At 35.9% G+C, this 21,324-nt stretch overlaps 1 protein-coding gene across 1 annotated transcript in view; it reads right to left on the reverse strand.

The window, feature by feature from the left end:
- Positions 1-21,324, reverse strand: part of MEI4 (meiotic double-stranded break formation protein 4) — a 157,320-nt gene that overhangs the window by 35,180 nt on the left and 100,816 nt on the right. The window contains exon 3 of the mRNA XM_030490351.1: positions 15,797-16,356. Within this exon, the coding sequence (XP_030346211.1) occupies positions 15,797-16,312 (516 nt within the window). The 5' untranslated portion in view covers positions 16,313-16,356. The remainder of the gene's footprint in view (positions 1-15,796; positions 16,357-21,324) is intronic.

Genomic DNA, 21,324 nt, shown 5'->3' on the forward strand with positions numbered 1-21,324 from the left:
GGGGGGAGGAAAAAAGAAAAAAGGAAAAGAGACAGTCTATTACGTTTCAGTACCAGAAGGCAGACTGACAACTTAGTGGGAGGATTCAAAAGCAGAGCAGGTAACTCTCTTTACGTAACGTGGCTCTAAATTCTTGAATACGAGATAATTAGATTATTTCTCTGGGTGACCAGAAAGGGCTATTTAACTAAAAAAAAAAAAAAAAAAAACCAAAAAAAACCCAAAATCTGTGGACTGATAACGGCTAAGATTTGCACCAAGCACAAATACAAGGTAATTAAAATGAGAGATGGAGGGCTGCACGTAATAAAGCCTTAACCTGAAAAATAAAGCCTTAACCTCCTTTTTGGTCCTTCAGGACCTTTTGACCTGAAGCTGGAAAGGTCAAGTAACAAATGCATTTTACTGTCTCAAATTTCATTCCACATATTCTAAGTATGAAGAAACAGAATAAATTTAAAATATCAAGAACATATTTTCTTTTTTTTTTTTCTTTTTTCCCCCTTATCAATAAATGAATACAAGCCTCTGTCTCCCTGGAAATCATCACCCACTAGACTGACATCTTCCCTTCAGTGCTAGATACAAGTTCCTTCAATTGCTCCAGGAAGTACAATTGGAGGTTTCCGTTTCTTGATAGTGGGGGAAAGGAGAAAGAAATAATAACAATAACAACTAACAAACCACCAACAACATAAACTAGGGGTATCAAGCCATCCTAGCAAGACTGGCATTTAAGCAATTTATTATACCAGCTGTATAAGGTATAAGACTTGTTCAGGGATTAAATTACCAACTTCTCCATATTTATATATGAATCAAATATTCTATTATTTTCTTGTAAATAAACAAATTACTCTGCCGGTGAGAAAATAATTTGTCACTTCAAAAAATCAAAATAACTTCTATAGTTAAAGAGAATCTTTTACAATTAAAATCACCGGATACTAATTAACTGCCATTACCTCAGTTGCAAGTTATACAGTTCTGTAATCTCTCTAATTATAATCTTAAAATCACACATATGATTCTTTCTAACATAAAGCAGAGCCAAAGAGGCGTAAGACTTACTTTAGAAATTTTTAGAAATAAATTTTATGTATCAAATACAAAAGCAATTCTTAAAATAATTACAGTATGGCAAGGTTAACTAGTACTGTAGTAACTAACTCAGTCAAGTGGAATGCTCAATGTAAACTTTTAATTAGTGTGCAGCACTGGAGAATTCAGTGTTGCCACTGGCAAAAACTCTGCTGAAAGAAGGGATGACTAATTCTGTTACACAGGTGAGATTTAATAATGTTAAAAATGAGCACCTTGTTTAAACTTAAAAAACAGAACTTTTTTTTTTTTTTTTTTAATTACACACTTCCATATCCTTCCATTTGTTCAAAGTCTGTTCACTTTTGGCTACCATCAATAACTCTGGTATGCTACTAGTGACTTAAAATACAACATAGCTCATATTGTCTAATTCTTTCAAAACTGGCCTTTCTGAAGCCTTTTCAGAATATAATTCAAACATACTAGAAATTTGGGTTGGAAATTACATGTTCCCTTGTCAGCACGTCCCATATCATACCCTAGAGATTAAAATAATAAAGTTTAGACTGTTCACGCAACACTTAAAGCATTAAGCTGGATCACCACTATATATACCTATGATAAATGTTTTCTAGATGTATCAGCAACTTTATTTGTCACCAAATAAAAAGCTGCATGCTTTCTTTTTATTGACCCTTCAAGGATAGTATACAATCAAGTCATAATCCCAAGTGAAACTGAACAGTTTGTTTTAAATACATGAAAAAAAAAAAAAAATCTATGAAACCCAATTTATTTCATGCACCTCTTCTCCAAATATTAAAGTAACATCTATTTACTGTCTCTCTCCTTTTTTCAAAAAAACAAAACAAAAAAAAAAAAAAAACAAACAAAAAAAAAACCCACCAAAAAAAACCACACCCCACCCCCCCAAAAAAAACAACCCAAAAAACCCTCTGTATTTTACTGGAAAAAAAAATTAACCTAAGAATAACTTTTACCAAAAATATTATCCTCATTCTACTCTGCTCTTCATCTCCTACTCAATCCAACAAATGAAATAGAATTCCAAGTGTTGGATAACTTTTGCGTCATGAAAATTAATATTATAATGTGAAACATGAAATCTAACTCTGAAATAATGCGACTTTATTTCCGGTTTTACATGAGGTAGAGAGAGACGTACTTCTTTGTGGGTCAGCTGGATACCTAAGTTGTGTTGACTGCATAGCCAACAATTTACATGGTGCAATATCTGTTTTAACTAATTATTACAAAGTATTTTCCAAATTATACAGCATGAACTTAAAACCTATATGGTCTATATATACAGTCTGATTATTTTATTTTTCTCCACGGGGAAATTTTCTTTTACTTTTTATCTGTTTTTAGGAATCTGCTGTTAAAGGTAGGTGCTAACATTTTCTGTGTTCTTAAACCCGCATATTCTATAGAAGGATCCATTTACTACCTTTTACGAAAAAAATAGATACAGACAAAACACTTCCAAACACCATTCTTTAGCTCTTCTCCAAAACAAAGATGACAGTACCTGTTGAGCTTGCAAGAGCTGCTCAGCAAACTGACGTACTTCTGATAGTAGAAGAGATATTAAAGAATTTCTTAGTATGTTGTTCCTTCCTAGCAAAACCAGAGTGTGTGATACAGCATGCAGTGCCTGAAACTAAAGAAAAATAACATAAAGAAAAAATAACATAAAGAAAAAAGTATATGTAATCCATTTTACCCCAAGCAATGACTTTAAATAGAAATGTGATTTACATATTAAAATTAACAAAAAAAGTCAAATTGAAAATTTTAGAGTTTAAAACTCTATTAATAATACACATATGAGATCTATGAGAAACCCACATCCATTGCCCAGAAACTTTCCTTTCTCGAAATATTAGCACTACAGGAAACCATCATATGAACAAACTCATCCAAAAGTGAGAATTCCCCAGGTGGTAGCTTTTCAGCATTAGCTGTCATCCTTTTATACATTAAAAAAAAACCAAACAAACAAAAAAAAAACCCCACAAAAACCTCCAAAAAAATCAAAACCCAAAAAAACCCACCACCACAAAAAAACAACCAACCAACCAACCAAAAAACCCAAACCAACTCTTTCCTTTGTTTCCTGTAATGGAAATGTATAGCTACTATGTAATGAAACATACTACTCTCCAAAGGAAACACTACTAGAAGAAATCGTCATTTCTATGTATAAATGTACTGCAGTTCTTTCAAAGAAAAAATACACATTAAATATAATTACACACTGAATATAAATGTAATTTATATTTTTATATAATGTTTACCCCTACAACATTAATATTCAGTATCACTTTGTAAGTAAGTCTTTTTGACTGACAAAAGGATATTTGACCCAAATTTGTATGTCTAAGAATAACTACAATGTCTTAACCACTCAAAAGCAGACCACCGCATCCTATTAACAGTTTAATAGTTTAATAGTTTAGTTCACTAGCCAGCTCATGTGTGTACACACACACACACACACAAACACACACACACAGATATATATATATTTATATACATGCACACAAATAAAAATACTTGCCCATCCTTTACAAGTTTGCATTGGATGAATCCTCCTGGAAATTACTGAAAATAATGAACTTTTTTTTTTTTTTTTTTGTCATTAGTAACACTAGCGTCTGAGATTTAACTAAAATAGAATCTTTCACAAAATTTCTGTATCCTTCCTGGTTTAAGAAAAGTTACCATTTTCTAGCTGTAATTTTGCAGGACTAGGTAACAGGGGATATTCAAATTTAAAGCCTGAGCCTCTACTAAGGGAAGTAAAAGGGATTTTGTACTGACGGTATTTATGACACTTGAGATATGAGCATCGATGCCACTGAAAAATCCCACCTGCTAACTAATTAAATAAAGAGTATGTATTTAATATTCTATTTCAGTGGATCCTTATTTTAAGGGAAAAAAGGAGACAACAAGAAATTAAAGTTAAAAAATAATGCTCACAGACTATATGCATTACAAACAAACAGAACAAATTTATATCATATAAGCAATAACTCTGTAAATAGTGAACAGAAGTAAGTCTTTGTGTTTCCGAGCAATCCTCATGTATTGCTAATTAAACTCTGGAAACATTCAAACTGATATTAGCTCAAATAGTATGTAGCTTCATTAAAGATAAAAGCATATCTTTAGCTCTCCAATCTATCAAATGTTACAAAAGGAACTGAAATCTTTTAATCCCTTGGGCTTGCTTAACGGTACAGATGAAATAAACCCTATGCTCTTCAGGGATTCTCAGGGAAAAGCAGTTAGAAAATTAGATTGTAGAAAACATACAATCAGAAACAAGAAAATAATGGATCTCAATTCACTATTCAGGAGCTGCATCATCCATCCCTAACTCTCCTCTAATATCTGGGTTTCTGTTCTCTTCCCATGTTCCTCAGGATGCAGAGCAAGGGAGAGCAATGCTGCGCCAGTAGCTGGGAAGGACATGTGGATTATTGATCTGCTGCTGCCAAAATGAATATATAATGTTCTGCTTGCCTCAAGCATAATGATTTGGTCTCTCCTCCACCTAGCCACTGATTTTAAAGCCTACTGGAGGTATTTTTTGACCTTCCACTTCTTCCCAAGCGATTTCAAATTCACTATCAGTTTCAAAAATTACTAGTAGAGGAAAAGACTGACAAGCAAAACAAACAGCACACTCCTATGCGCCTTCTTTCCTCAGAAAACTGGGATAAAAATCTTTACTTATGAATTATTTGTTTAGAATTCATTTATCAGAATGTTAGACTTTTCTTCAGTAACAGTTATCCAGAACTTCTGAGTTCTACTGCTTCATGAGCTGCCATGATACCCTACACCCCACAACTATAAGAATGTTGCACTGTAGTTTCTGTTTCATTAGTTTACAGTTTTCATGCCAAGTAACAGTTCTCTTCCCCAAGTGACTAGCATATTGGGCAATACAGGACTAAGGCAAATAATTATTACAGGTATTCTCAAATTGTGAGGTGTTAAAACAGTATTTTTGCCTTTGAATTCACATCACCCTTGCCCTTTGCCCATTGAAATCCAACCTAATTTCTAACTCATCAATGTCAACTGAAAAGTTTCACTTTTAGACAGAGAATCTTAGTAGCCTTTTTTTAATCTTACTGTCATGTTGCTTCCTTTGCTAATTTGATAGCTGTCATTTTCTCTCTCTTCCTGTTTATGCTGCACTATTTCTCCTACCTTCAAGTCTTGGAATTTGATACATTATTCCAATTCTTTTCTCTGTAAACCTCATCTCAAGCCCTTGCTTTGCCCTTACCCCTTCATAATCTTGTTCATTCTTCTAAACCTGATGTTCTCTGCTAGCATCATCAGTTAGCTTGACTGCTGCAAGCTGCCTTTTATACTACAGTATTTCAGCACTCTTTCGCAGAGCTTTAGCTGAAAACATTCTGGAAGACAGTGTGACATACAATAGGGGCAGGTCTATTTGCCACGTTTGACTGCATGCACCAAAAATGTTACAAAAACCATGCTAAAATGGAAAAAGGATGACCAATTTTTTCTTTTTTTTCTTTTTTTTTTTTTTTTTTTTTTTTTTTTAAGACAAGGTTCAGGAAAGTTGAAAAAATAAGAAAATTAAACCAAGGTATTTCAGTATCTGGAAAAGAATTACTGTAATACAGCACTTGTATGCTGTGCTGTATTAGAGGATGAGAGATGAAGAGGATGGAGATGGAGAAATAAATAACCTACAGTCAATCTACTAAATATTCTGAAAACCAGAACACTCTGGTGAACGATATTGGAAAAGCCAGAAATGCCAGCAGTACATATTGTGGTACTCACTGAAATAAATGTGCAACTTACTGGCCTAAGTGCGGCTTTGTTGAATTTGTGGAGTGAAGAAGGAAGATCTCCAAGGAAGTGTACCACATGAACTCCTACCAGTTGTCTTTGCTGACCAGGAAGCTTGTATGACAGACCGGGAGTGTGAAGGTGCAATTTTTTCCACTCACAGATTGAAAGTATTTTTTTTAGGTTTATTTCTTCATGGCTCCCTAAAAGTCTCTCTCTGATCCACTGATCAGCAGGGTCCCTCTGGTTCCATATGTGCTTTTATCCCATCCCAGTTCATTAGCAAAACAGGCAGCAATTAGTGCATCTGCTAGGTCCTGTCCACAGGCTAAAATAAGTCGGCTGCTGCTGCTACATTGGCAAGGAGAAGGAGAGACCACAGAAACTGCTGCGAAGAGACACTTGCAGCCACCTCCCCATTTCCCACCCCACTCCCCCCCTTACTGCTTCTCCACAATACCAAGCCCTCTGGCAGAAAGTAGATTTCCTAGGTCTTTATCCTCTCCTTCCCTGCACAGGGGAAGGCTTTTACTACTTAAGTAACAAGGACAGACTCAGACTAGAACCAGCGCACCTGCAGAGACTGGACTGCCCTTAAGTAGTATGTCCTCTGATTGACTGACATACACAAACCTTTCCCCTTCTCTTCTGTCAATTATAAACATTTGGTACACAGAACAACTTCTTCCTACTTCTCTAGCTGTTTTCCTATCCAATTACAAAAGATTAAAGCATTAAAGAATATCTTTTTCAGTTTCGTTTTTTTTCTAGTATGTGTTCCATAACAAATGCTTTATTGAACACCAGATGGATAAAAGCTATGAAATCTTCCATCTGTAAACAGTTTATTTCACAAAGAATGCTCTTACATTGCTCTGCTACAGTTTACCTCTGGTAAACTCATGTTGCATTTTATATCATTTAACTCTTTAATTATTCTTTCCTTTTAAATTTATTATAAAGCATTTTATGTTATTGAGATAAACTGCTACCCAGGTAACTTCTCTAACTGTCACTTTCAAACACAGAGCGTGCTGCACTAGAAATTCTACAGTTACAGTAATACCATCTCTAAGTCTTTGATTCTAAACTTATCTCACTTTTTCTTCCTTTCGGTTTCATAGGATAAAGACTTGTCTTTTTCATTTTGAGCACATTACATACTCTTGAGTTGGATAATATATAAAAAACAATGGCACCTAGTTGATAAGATAAAATACATATAACAGACCCTGTTGCAAGGTTCTGTGGTTGTTTTTTTGGTTTTTTTGAACAACAAAAAACGCAAACCAACCAATCAAAAATCCCCAAACCAAAACTAAAGTGCAACCTGGATGTCCTTAGAATTCTGGGCTGCAAATCACTGCAATGTTTAATTTAGTTTCTACCTCAAAATGGTAATACCCATTTCCATACACTAAAACCAAGTACCTTGCGTATATCACCTCACCCCAATTACCTTTACAGCAAAGGCAACGCTTTCCTTGAGGACATGCAAACACAAGTTATCAGTTAATCTGAAGACTACAAGAATCTGATGTGTAAAGAAACCCAGCTAACTACTAAAGACACTAGGGATCCCGCTGGCATCAGTTTTCACCAACAAATTTACTTTAAACAACGCTATCTTGACAGAGAACAAGAATGTCTGCATCTTCTTGGGATTCATGAGTTAGGCATCTAAACATCTAACTCATCCATGAGGCTGGATCCAGCAAATATTGTCAACAGAAGACATTATTAATCCCAGGTAAAAAAACAGCATTCACAGCAGCTGCCACTCAGAGAACTCTGATGTTACTGCTGCCCATTTTTTTAATACCTAGTGTAAATATTCTGTTGACAATGAAGCAGCAGTTCTGGCTACAAAATCTTCCCTGCCTGAGAGATTAAAATTTATATTACTTTTTATTCCTCCTTCGTGATTAGTCCTGATCAGAAGCCTAGAGGAGTGAAGAACTGCATATCTGCCTGCTGATGCTGAGTTGTCAAGCCATGTTAATAGATGCAGAAGACACTAAGCAGTAAGTGTAAACTCACTCAGAGCAAAAGAGTTATAGATTAAAATCTTTTACCCGAGGACTGCTTAGAAAAAGTCACTGGATAAATTACAGAAAACAAGTATTCTTCACTTTTAGTTTTTTAAACTAAGGAGTGAGCTGGTCATACTTAAATTCAGGGTTCTAAATCAGTGTCTCATTTAAGTGTCTAAGATTTACAGACAGTTCCTGCAAACGAAAATGGATTTCAGATGTTTATTTCCCAATCTTGCACTCTTCTTCCCTCTGCCCACAGTGTGAGAGCTACTTTGAGTACCACTTAAAGATGCCAAGTACCTGTCATGCATACCTAGGAAGAACAGAGGTACCTTGTTTAGGGTTGCAGATTTCACTGCAGGAGTTGAGCTAAGAAGTTAGGCAAAGAATACTCAACTGTCTTTGCAACTGCCTGCAGATAATAGGCTCTACAGAGCTTACTTTTAATTTCTGTCCTATCACCAGAACACCCCCTCCATTTGGACACACAAAAGTACTTCCTAGGGAAGCATAACAAATTTAAGCTATGAGAAAACATTAATTAGTAAACAGGCAAAAGAACAGAGAAACCCTACAATTCTAATTATTAAAGTATGTACACACATTTTAAGAAATGTTTAAGGTCTACTACCAAAAACCCTTTGGGATATACAGCCACCTTCAAAAACTAGAGGATGCAATTTTCCGTCAAGACAAAAATAAATAACTAAATAAATAAAATTTTCTCTGTTAAAAGCAACAAACTGAACTTTTCCAAGAAAAGACAATCCTTACAGCAGGAACAGCCCTAGGCCTCCATCTGGAAGTGACCAGAATGGAACTAAAGTGCTGAGGTAAGTAATGCTGTGATGGAGCTATGGTGGTCATATAATCCCTTTGACCAATCACTTCATTATGGTACCTCTGAGACAAAAAAAAAAAAAAAAAAAAAAAAGAAAAAGAAGAACAATTTTATGCCTTTTGTTCAATAATATGGCTAGAATAACAGAAGACAAGGCCTAGATAGAATTCTAAGTGCTTTTGCACAACCATGCTAAGTGAAGGACTCAGGGATATGCTTTGATGTTAGCGTTCCACAGGGTCTCAGCTGCAAATATCACAGAGATGCCAAAGAAGCAAAGTGACACCGCTAACGCAATGCTACAGAAAGTTAAGAGAGCTTTGACAAAAAGCATTCACTGGACAGAGACTGAGGGCAGAGGTAGAAAAACAAACAGCTTTTGATATATATTTCCTACCATATTAAACAAAATCAAGAACTTTCTGTATTATTTCAATAAGGCCCTCAATACATTTAATTTGTAAACCAAGCAAAGGCCCATTCCATCCCTTTTTTCTCCTCCTAGTGAAAATAATCTATTATACTCTGAATACTAGTTAATTACTTGGATAAAATCAGGAAATGACATTATTTGTTATGAGGAAAAGAGATGGTCCTGACAAAAAAGCTTTACAGGGAGGTTGGAAACCATAAAAAAATTTTGCTGTTACAGTAAAAAAAAAATCTGCTAACTTCACTCTTTAACTGTAATAATTGTAGCTTTAGTACATGATGTGTATCAGCAGAGGCTGCCTGAGGAGGGAAAGGGGACAAAAGTCTAAGAGTCAGACAAAATTTTCTTTCACTCATTCATTCATTCATTCATTCCTGCCTAGTTACTCTGATCCACTTTACTGACGTAAATGAGAGTCAGTCAGTTTGGTGATTGCTTTAGACTGTAGTGATTTACAAGACAATGGATTTTGATTACCATTTGACTCAAATAGCTCTCCACATAGGACAACAGATTGCTGAGAAAATTTGATTCAACAATCAAGAGATTCAAACATTGACTCTTACTAGATCATAAAATCCCGGCAACACATTTTAATATTAATACAAATGAACTGCTCTTCCACCATGTGAGCAAAATTATTTGGCCAATGAAAATGCACCACGGCTCAAGAACCACAATATTCCCCTTGGGACTCAATTAATTTAGGAAAACTGAAGGCCACTAGTTTTATACTTGGGAACCACCAGTGACACGAATGACTATTTTTAAATTTTATTTGGCCCTGAGAAGGCAAGACTCTTGTGAACAGTTATGTACTGTCCTGGCAGTTACTAACAAAAGATACTGCAAACTATACATGGCTCGTGAAATTTACTGTCACCCACAACTAGTTGGAACATGTATCAAATACATTCTGCTGCATGTATTAAAGCCATCAAAGTTTATGATTATTCTCTTCCAAGCAATTTCAGTCATAATGAATCATACAAATTGTATCCAAGATAAGATTCAAAACCATGGTTCTAATTAATGTCTACTTTTTCAATTGCAGAAGCATACTCACATACATTTAATTATATAACTGCCAATGAGATTCAAATATTTCTTTCTGCTTTTCACTGTACTACATTTCAGCTTGTTATTTTCATGAAGAATTGTGAATCCTTTCTCACACAAACATCAGTAAAAGCATTAAATTACTACCCAAAATGCATGTTTAGCAACAAATAAAACATCGGTGTGTTATCAGCATTGTTCTCAGACTAAAGCCGAAACACAGCACTGCACCAGCTTCTAGGAAGGAGAAAAATAACTGTTACAGCTGAAACCAGGACACTAAGGAACACAGAGAGAGAAAAATGAAAAGAGGCAGTAAAGTCCCAAACAGGATAAGAGAAGTTCCTAGAGACTGTGTTCATGTCTCTGTATCCATTCAGATACTGTTAACACAAACCAACTTCAAAACAACTACCTTAAAGGTAGAGTAGTCAATTCCCAAAGGGGGGTGGGTAAAAAAAAAAAAAAAAGAAAAAAAAAAAAAAAGAAGGAAATAGCACATAACATTGGGGATTTTTTTTTTTCCCCATTGTTTGAACAGAGCAGGCAATTCATGACTCTTGACAAAATTTTCTAAGTCAGTATTGATGTTTTAAACATAGTGTGCGAAGAAGCAAACCACCAGAGTTCACTGAAACACATCTCTCTGCCTTCTGGGTCGTGTTTGAAAGAGATGATGAGTGAGGTGGGACAGATGGCTGAAGTATTTGTTGAACAAGAACAAGGCACAAGAAAGCAGTCTCTTCTGACAGCCCTACACAGCTTGACTTTAAGAACGCTGAAGGCAATGTACCACTGTCTTCTATTCTAGTGTTTTGATTAATTCCTTAAAACAAAAGGTCCAAGAAACAGTCACAGATCTCTATACAGAACCCAGGATGAAGGCCAGGATCTTCTGGCACATAGTTGATCCATTAGCCATGCTCCAAATTACAGTATCAGCTGCAACTAAAAAAAGTACAAGCAGTGAACTGAACTTCTGTCAACAATGCTGATAAACTACTGTGACACAACTAGGGATCATATCACATAAATCTTATTTAATGCAGCACCCTGTGACTTTATCTGCCCACGACAGCTTTGAATACAGCTGAAATGCTTTGAAAGAAGCTAGATATAAAAGTATTTTTCTTCTACTTCCAAAGTAACAAACAGGAATCTAAATTCATATTAACAATAATTGTTTTGACATTTTACACAGCTCTATATCCAAGAGATGCAAATCAGACATGTATGAAGTACCTCAATTTCTGTTATAGGGATTTGACTTCTAAAGCTAATTCCATATACTATGAAACTACAGCCTGCTCAAGTTCACCACAGAAGGTTTCCAGGTAGGCTTCAGGATGCTGTGCAAAACCTTCACCAGAAACATAAACCACGCGTGCTATTCTGAACAGCACAGAGAGTTGGCAATCCCCAGTGCTTCTGACTGTTGCATTTTTCTGATATAGGAGAAATAACCCCCTTTTTCCAAAACACCTTGGACAACAGAGACAAACCTCAACAGAACAGGCACATCTCAGTGCCAATAAGCAAGTGATGCATCTAGGAGCAGGAGAGATGCACATTCGTTATGTCCCTGTGGATATGTATAGAAATAGCTGTTGTCAAATTCAAAATGGGTAGATTAAAGATAAAAATGTTCCTGTGATTCCTTTCTGCAGAAGAAGAGACAAAGCTTCTACTCCACTGGAACTGTAATTACATACCATAGCTCTTACAGAAGTTTTCCATGGGAAATTATTTCCCATGTTTTGTCAGGTAGTAAAGAACAGTCCATCTGAAAAGCAGCCAGTGGCTCAGCCAAACTCTTGCAGAGTTTTTCTTGTAATAAACACACTTCTGTCTGTTTGAAAGCAGGACTTACAAAGAACCTGCACAAATAGGACAGTGGTTCTGCTGACAGCAGAGTAACTCAACATGAATGAATGATTTGCACCTCAAAAGGCAATGCACCAGTAACACACTCACAACAAACCTCCAAGAGTCTCAGCGTTGAGGACTCAGAAACTGGTTACAACCAAAGTGCTTGCTCCAGAGATCAGCAGTGACTATGGCAGATTTTACAACAGCTGGCTGCCGAGAGCAACAGCTCATCTGTACCAGAATTACACAGGATCCTCACAAGCTCTTCTGTGGCAGCCCTACAGGGATGCAAGACATATCAGCAGAATGTGCAGAGGCAGGCCTTTGAGCAGATTATTGAGAGCTTTCATGACCTTTAGATGATTTTAGAGCACTCATGCTTCACCTTTAGCAGCCGTGACTTGATGATCCTTCTAGGTATTTCTAGAAGGCTTCTTCCAAAAGACTGTGTGTTTGACAGCTGTGTGCATACTTTTGAGCTGCTCTCCAAACATGGAGAGAGAAAAATAACTAGAAGGGGACATTCAAGAGGCTACTTTCATTTGTAGTTCTTTGATTTAAATGTTTTGTGAGTGGGTTTTTTTTTTATTTTAAGTAATATTTTATTTTACCTCTCATATCTTAAACGATAGATTTTTTTTATTTTTTTTTTTTCCTTTTGATACTTGTGATGATTTGGCATTTCAGGTCAAAAATCTATCCAAAACACACAGCTTTATGCAACTGAATCCATGCAGAAAAGCTCTGAATACATGTCTTTGCTGCTTCCTACAGCTTCCAGCGCTTTATAATTAGAAACATCTCAAACAATAGGACTCAACAGTTACAGCAAGTAATTCTGCTGCTGTTTTTCCTCCTTTGTATCTGATGTAGGGATAATTATTTCTTTTCCAATTCTCAAAGGTTTTTAAAGATATTTAATTTGCTCTGCAAAACGCTGAGACTGCTTTTGAAGATGAGGCACTAAGTATAATCCACAGCCATTTCTCTATTTGTTAACTTTTTGAAAGCGTTTCTGCAGCCCTTTGTGCTCCTTGACAGTCCTAACAGTTTTATAGGTGAGGATGGCAGTGGGAAAGTTGTGTCAAATACTATAGCTGCATTGGTGGCTGTCTGTACAAATGCTTTTTGACAGCTTGTAAGGTTCGCTACAACAAAATTCCTAACGTTTTTATGCTGAAGGGATTTAAGCATCCTTCTGGAACCAAAATTTATAGTTTGCCACTCTTTCCAGATGACAGCCTTGTAATTAATGGTAATTTTATTTTAAACCTATAATCTTGATATTTCAATCACCGCTGAGTAAACAGTGATGATTAAAACTGAAGCATAAAGTGTCCCTGGGAGATATCTGGTACACAGCACATGAAGAATTAGTTACACAGTCTCCGCTACTGATTCTGATTTCTACATATTTATTTCCATATTCAATTCAGTTTAAAGAAAACCAAACCTCTAAAAAGGATTTTTTAATAAATCTTTATAAATAGTGCAATTATCACACACAACATTTTTCCTTTTTCTCTAGGAATCTGGGAACTACCAGAGTTATCCCTTAATAATTGGTCTATACAATTGTTAAACTTTTTGAATCTGTTTGATTGAAGTAATGGCTGTCAATAGGAATGACTGTTAAGTCAGTCTTTTGGTGGAAGCAAGATATAAAACATCTCATAAAAAGCCATCTGTTTCAGTGAAGTTATTCAGAGAAAAGATGCCACCTGCAAATTGTGTGGACGTACTCCACCCTTCCGGAATGATTTATAAAAGCAGACTTGATCTATCAGAATATTTTCTCTCATTTAAGATGTGACACCTCTCACTTTAGGCTTTGCCAGATTCCTCCAATCAACAAGCAGTCCCTTTCTGGAAAACCTCTTGGTTGCCCTTCTACAATTAACATTATTTTAATTATTTATTAACTTCCTCTTTGGGTAGAGGAGAACAGGTGGAAACATTGGACATAATCAACTATGAAGAAGTCTTTAATGAATGCCTGCTCAAGTTTTCTGTGTTCTTTATCCTGTAATCACACCAAAAAAAATTAAAATGGAGTCACACCTGCATAATTCTATTCCTGATACCACACAAATGGTATATAAGATCACATTCTTTCAAAACACTGGCCATGGATACCTCTAATTAAAAACTAAGTATCACACCATGGCAACACTGAAATAGAAAACACCCTGGTATTAGAGACACAGTCTCTAGTCCTGGAAAAGCTTCAGTATACGAAGATTTCCTTCTGAACGCTTTCTAACCAAAACACAGGCACATCCACCCCCCATAGCCCAAGTCTGGCAATAATATTTGTTTGATATTTACATTCTGGGTAATACTTAATAAACAGTAAATGGGAGTAATTTGAAATGAAGACAAAGGTCTTTTCCAACCTAAATGAATTAGTGAACAAAATTTCAATAAAGATTTTGAAGAATGGTGATAGGCTGCTGCTTCTTCCTTAAAAACAGGTCTTGGACAGAGAAAGGTTAAGCTTGTTGTACTGAAAAGTCAAAATAATTTTCATTTAAATATAGGAACAAAGCATAGCAAAACACAAAGATAACTGGTGGAAAATGGCTATGTCTAATCCATGCAACCAGTGCTGTTTGGCATGTCATGTCAGGCCAGGCTGGATGGGGCTTTGAGCAACCTGGTCTAGCAGAAGAGGGGCTGAAACTGGATGATCTTTGAGGTCCCTTCCAACTCAAACCATTCTGTGATTCTATCTGTCTGCAGGTGTAGATGTCTAGGCTCTCATTTTGCTAAAGGCAACTTTCGATCTCATCCTAAAATAGGGACCTACTACCTGGTCAGCATTCATTAGGCTCCATAGATTACTGGGATATAATCTTCATTTACTATAATGGTAGTGTAGTTTACATACATGTGGACACTTTATTGGTACATCTAAGTCTCAAACAATTCCACCATCATGTCTTTTCCAAGTTACGCTAAAAGACAGAATGAAAACCAAAAAGCCTAAGACAGACAATGGAATTCAGTACTTACTTATGAGAAGCCTTGTGAAGACAGACTAGGGATATTTCAGCTGAATGAGGAAACTAACAAGATGATGCATGGAACAGTGCAGAATAATGAACACAGACAAAATGCAGTTCAGTTTCAGTCCTACTGCTGTTTGTGCTGGGGACATGCTAGTTCTGAATTCCTTACTCATCTGCTGACTTACTTTTAAAACACGAATTTGCAAATGTCTAGAGAGTGACAGAGGTCATCTGAAGCAAACCAACCTATTTAATCTAGGTGCACAAGAAAGAATAAAGAAATCATACAGTCATTACTTTGTGAATATCTACAATATATCTTCATATAGCAGATGGAACAATGTGGTTTTCTCTATATTTTCCATAAAGTTGTTTTCATCCTCCATTTTAACAGTTTTAAAAAGTCCTATACTCAGGAGTCGACTAGAAGAACTTGCATGCATGAGCAAGAACTTCTTCAAATGCTTTAGAGCAAAAAAATGTCTATATTACAAAAAAGAACAATCACAAAAATCTCCAAGTACTCTTCAAAATATAATAAGACAAACTAGTATTTTAAAAGTGCATAACACACAGGAGAATACCGCAGTATACTGAAATGGGATAGGAAAGATGGAAGATGTTTTAAACTTACCCTATTGACACTGCTGTTTCTTAAAATAATCTGTATTAGATTTTTCTTAAATTCTTCCAGCTTCTTGAAACACTTCTTCAAAACATGATTAGATAATTCATTATTAGTTATGAAACTGATCAAAACAGAAACTGCTTCAGTAAGAAAATTTGAAACTGGAAATTTAGGACTGTTATAAAAAACAGTCAGTCCATCAAGCAACTGAGACACTGAATTGCATATGGTGAAAGAATCATTCTCAAGCTCTGTGAAGTCTGCTTGAAGAATTCCTCCTTCTGACAGTTTTCTTATTTCAAGGAGATGTTGCAAAAACTGCACTGGAGCAGTCAAAGACTTCTCTTTGCTAGTACTGCATACACTCAATGGGGGAACTCTTTCCAACAAACGTTTAGAAGTGTCAACATTATGTTCAGATTGGTGAAAATCAGAAGCTATGCCTAAAGAATCAAATGCATAGTCATTAGAGACATCACATCCAGAGTCTTCTAGCTGGCTTGAGTAATTCATAGGGTTCATATATTCCTGATCCAGAAGAGTTTCAGAAGAGGTATCTGGTTTTCCTGAAACACAAACGTGAAAATTACAATACATGCTTATGGAAAGTGTCATATATCCTTTCTCCTTTCGCTTCCATGCAAAATTCACATAATATATATGTATGTTTGCTCCCCAAGAACTTCCCATGACTAGAATTTAGCTCTGTAAGAAGGTGACGTAAACTTTCAGAAGGTGGTGTGTATTTGTGAACAAGATGTTTTATGCTCATAGTAACATGAACAGTAATTTAAAATTCCTTATGGCTTTAAAGTTTCACATATATAATTTAAGTGGACATCACATGAACAATTTAAGTGGACGTCTATTCTCCCATTAATTCCTTGGGAAGGAAATGCATGTAAATTTCTGGTCCCCCAACATTTTCACTACTTTATTTTCAAGAACTCGGACTGCTTTTAAAAAGACAGTGAAGGTCTGTTGCTATAACTGTGTCAAATGAGATCTTGTTTTTCATGTGTACTCTTTCTCCCCACATCAGGTAAGGAATTCTAACAAAGTCAAAGTTGAAAAGAACATTATACTTGAGGGGGTTTTTTATTACTATTTAACAAAGAAAGCATTCAGAATAAAAAATATCTTCAGTCACCACCTATCTCATACCATCTTCTTCAAAGGCACACAAACTACATTACAGAAGGTATGCATGGCATTCACACTATTAAATTATTTTCATACAGCATTGTAGAATCTCTTTCATTCTATTTCACACATTAGATATAGAAACATTTGAGTCAGTGCCTCTGGGCATAAACTCAGTACTAGGCGATAACAGACTCCCTCTCTGCTATATGATACCTCTGCCAAAAGATTACAGTCAAAACAAGCATGAGACATTAGAGCAGTTAAGTGGAAGGCCAACACACAAACATCTCACTGCCACAGGGCAAGGCCAGAACTCCACCTGACTAACTCCTGTTTGTGCCCTGCTTACTGGGTCACAGCCACAAACTGCTTCTCCTCTCACTCTTAAAAAACATGCATATACTGTTTACATTTTCCACAAGGGTCCAAAGCAATACCTCTGTGTTTGTATTCTTAAGTGTATAAAAAGATCTTATAGATGGTTTGGCATGATGGGAAATAAACGTTTTATTTCATGGCAAGTTAAAAAAAGCATTTTAACACAGAAAACATCACTGGGCAGCAAGCTACAGTATTCTGTACACTAACAAAACATTACTGAAAAAAATTTATACAGACTTCATTAAATATACAATTTCAAATTAAATTCTGACCATTACTTCAGTTTCAGAAAACAGACCAGATCATCCAGTGAGGGTACTACTACTGAGATCAAAACTAGAAATTTGGTTTATTTATTTATTGTTGAGTTTCAGGCCTTGTAATGTTCAGACATACTCAAAATTGAACACAATTGGTACCGACAGACTGAAAATAAAAGTGCCAACTGTAGGGAAATCAAACGACTTTTCCAGGAGATAGCAAAAGCAGGGCTTGTAAGGCCAGCCTAGCATTTTATATATTAACACTGTTCCCAAATGCCCTGCATACCCAAACTCGGAAAGCAAGCAAAGAAGCAAAGCACACTTCCTATGGTCTGACTAACAAAACCAGGCATCAATCTTTCATGTCTTCTCTCCCTAAGGTTTTGAGCAAAAGACATTCCAGAAGAAAAAAATTTGAAAGCTGTTTTTGGTGCTGCTTACAGAAAATAAGCCTGTCTAGGGAATCCATCTACTATGAGTTTCACTGTGTGGGTATTTTGTTCTTGTTCTCAAACCCATGGGACAACATAAAAATTGCTAAGAGGATGTAATGCCAGGATTCAAAAGAAGCAAAGCAAGAAATATGTGCAAAAAAAGTATGTGTGTTCACTGCTTCTCTTATTGAAGAGGGAGGGGGGGAAGAGAGGAGGAGAAATAGCAGTGGTGGAAGAAAGAAGAATGAAAGAGAAGAAAAAAGGGAAGTAAAGAATAATATAGAAATAATACAGAAATCAGTAGGAACCAAACTTAAGGCTGTCCCCAAATAAAAGAGGTAGTATATTCAGTGAAACCCTCCTACCAGTAGGAGACAACGTTGCATTTATGCTCAAGGTTCCTACTCACTGAGATATCAAACTCCTGTGCCATGATGAACTTCCAGAAAACCCTGTTACAGTAAGTCCCCAATAGCAGCATATTTCCAGTTCAACGAGTAATACAAAATGCTTTAAAAATGTTCAGTCATTTATATGTTCTAGTCATCTGGGGAGCAGGAAGTTATCTTTAAAAAAAAATAAATCACATACCAGAAAATACTCATTATTTCCCTCAAAATGTCTAGAAACAACTTATCATTTATTCTTGAAAGAAGGTTAACTAATCTCTTTGTACTTACCCACTATTTAAATGAGAAAGTAAATGATCACACCATGTGGTCATCAAGCACAAAAAAAAACCCCCAAAACAAACAGCATTTAACCTGCTTCACACTAACAATAATCCCTAAACAGTAATTTCAAGAGTATTTGACTATAAATATACTGGAACAAGAAATATGAAAATTTAGTGTGCACAATAAACTAACCACAAAATTTTACAATGCTTTTACACAGGTAATGAAACATCTGGACATGAGCAATTTTACAGCGTCCTTAAATATATCACATCAGATTCAGGAAATATTTAAACTCTGAATTCCTATTTAGGTCTTTAGCTCCTTACTACATTAAGATCCTGAGCTGAAAATCAGAACCGTGTGTTCCCCAAACAAAGCAAGACAAGGTCACAAGAACAGCCTTGGGGTGCAAAGGCTGAAGAACTCTACACATTCACCATTGCAGAAAGTATCTGTGCTGAAAATCAGCAGTCATCCAAGGGACAAAGGAGTGACTTGCATACAGTGTGTAGCATGTAACCAACATTTGTAGGCATTTCTGTGAAGCATAAGAACTCAAACTCAAACATAAGAACACATACTGCTTTGGGAGCATAGAACAGAGTGAAATGCCCATCAGTCTTACGATTAGAGAGCATGGAGTCTTCAGCTAGTCCTGACAAAGCACAGCTCTAGCAAACACCAAAGTCCATCCATCTCCCAGATATGTTCTGTCACTTCTGAATAGCCACCCTACTACAGACACCAAGACTCTGTTCGGGGATAAGATGGGGAGAAGGAACATCCAGTTGCTTTATCAGAACAGGAAAACACCTTTTGTCTCCCAAGTGCCTGTTGCCAGCAGTCAGATCATAATGATTCTCAGAGCTATGAAGAGACAAGGGAATGACCCAGCTTGTGGTCCTGCCCAACACAGTATAAGAGATGCAGCATCTATAATGTAGCAGAAGCAGGGGTGGTGGAAAATGCTTTCTCAATGTGCTACTGGCTGCCACAGACTGGACAGCCACAGTGAATGAGGAAGGCCACATCCCATATGTAGTTCAAAATTTAAAAACTGAAGAAGAGTCCCCAGCTGATGAAACTGATGGAATCCTAAAATGGCCTTCAAGTCTTTTGAAAAACTTAATATACCTGCAGTTATACCAAAAACAGGGACTGTAGAAGAGAAAATGGGCTTGAAGTTGGCAGATGTAAGAAACAAAGGGAAGACATGATTTGAATTCTGTAAAGGAAAAAATTACTTCAGTTTCAAGCATTAGACATTGTTTATATTCTCTCATTTTGAGAGAACACACATTGACTATCACTTGAAAATAAAGAACAATGATGTTAGACATATAAAGCTTTCTTAAAACTCAGTTACAATTGATAGGATGTCTTTGATGATACTGCATTCTGCTTTCCAAGTAGGTGTTCAGTCAATAACTACTAAAAGGATATGAAAACATATGTGAACTTATTTCTACTTTTTCCTACTGTATTCACTTTTCCACTTCTACATTTTCCAGGAGACTCTGTTATTCTTCATTTAATCTTCATTGATTGGTTTGTTGCAAGTGCACTTTCCATGAATCAGGGATCAAGTTTATTCTCTTCTTAAAAAAAAATTAATCTCCTCACACATATTGACTGTTTTCTTTTCTTCATGTGTAAGCCTGTCTCTATTCTGCTGTTTTCATAACTAAACAAGTTAGCTGGTTGAAGAAATACAACACTCTCTCCTCCTCATGAACTCTAAGCCAAACATCTGTATATATCAAAGCAAAAAAATATTGTCTCACATACTTAAACATTTTGAAATAATAATGAAAAAATAATTGAAAGCTTCCAGGATTCTCTAAATAAAGAAATTTTAGAAGCCATGTATACCACACTTTGCTTCTGCATTTCTGTTGTTTTGGTTGGTTGGTTTTTATAACCAGCTTTGAAAAGAAAGCTCTTCTCTTTAAAGCTAAGGTATTTCATGCTGACATACTTTACACCATTTTAGAACAATTTCTCAGAAATGAATGAATATAGGACTGAGTATCTAAAATTCTCAAATTAATTGTTTGACGCCAGGATTTAAATGCTTCTTGTAAGGCTTAGAAACATATACTTAAATTTGTCAGGGATAAAGCATCTAAACACTTAGAATTCAGTACAAACTGAAAAGGATTTTGAGAATATAAACATTCATTTTTAGGGGATTTCTGTAGAAGATAGCACAAATCTTTGTAGTTCAAGTCAAATAAAGAATACTTGCAGTATAGATATGGAAGGATTGATAATCAGGTGACGAACATACAGATTTGGATCAGTTAATGCTCATAAAGCAGCTTTCACAACAAAAGATCTACTGTACGCTTTACAATATTGACCATCTCAGTGATATGACTGAAATTTGAGTTCTAAGCTAGATAGAGGATATTTCAAGATACTAAGGGAATTAATGCTACCTATGAAGACTACCTGACTGAACTATGTCCTATTAAAAATACTTTGCATTGTCAAACAAACTGAGCGTCACTAAGAGGCAAGAAGCATCATCCAATGCAGACAGCAATGACCTAGATGCAACTGTCACTCGCTGAAGGCTGAAATTAGGTGGACTCCCTAAGAAATCAACTTGGGTGTGCATTCCTAAA

Source organism: Strigops habroptila, chromosome 6 (genome assembly GCF_004027225.2).
Source record: "Strigops habroptila isolate Jane chromosome 6, bStrHab1.2.pri, whole genome shotgun sequence".
Lineage (NCBI taxonomy): Eukaryota > Metazoa > Chordata > Aves > Psittaciformes > Psittacidae > Strigops > Strigops habroptila.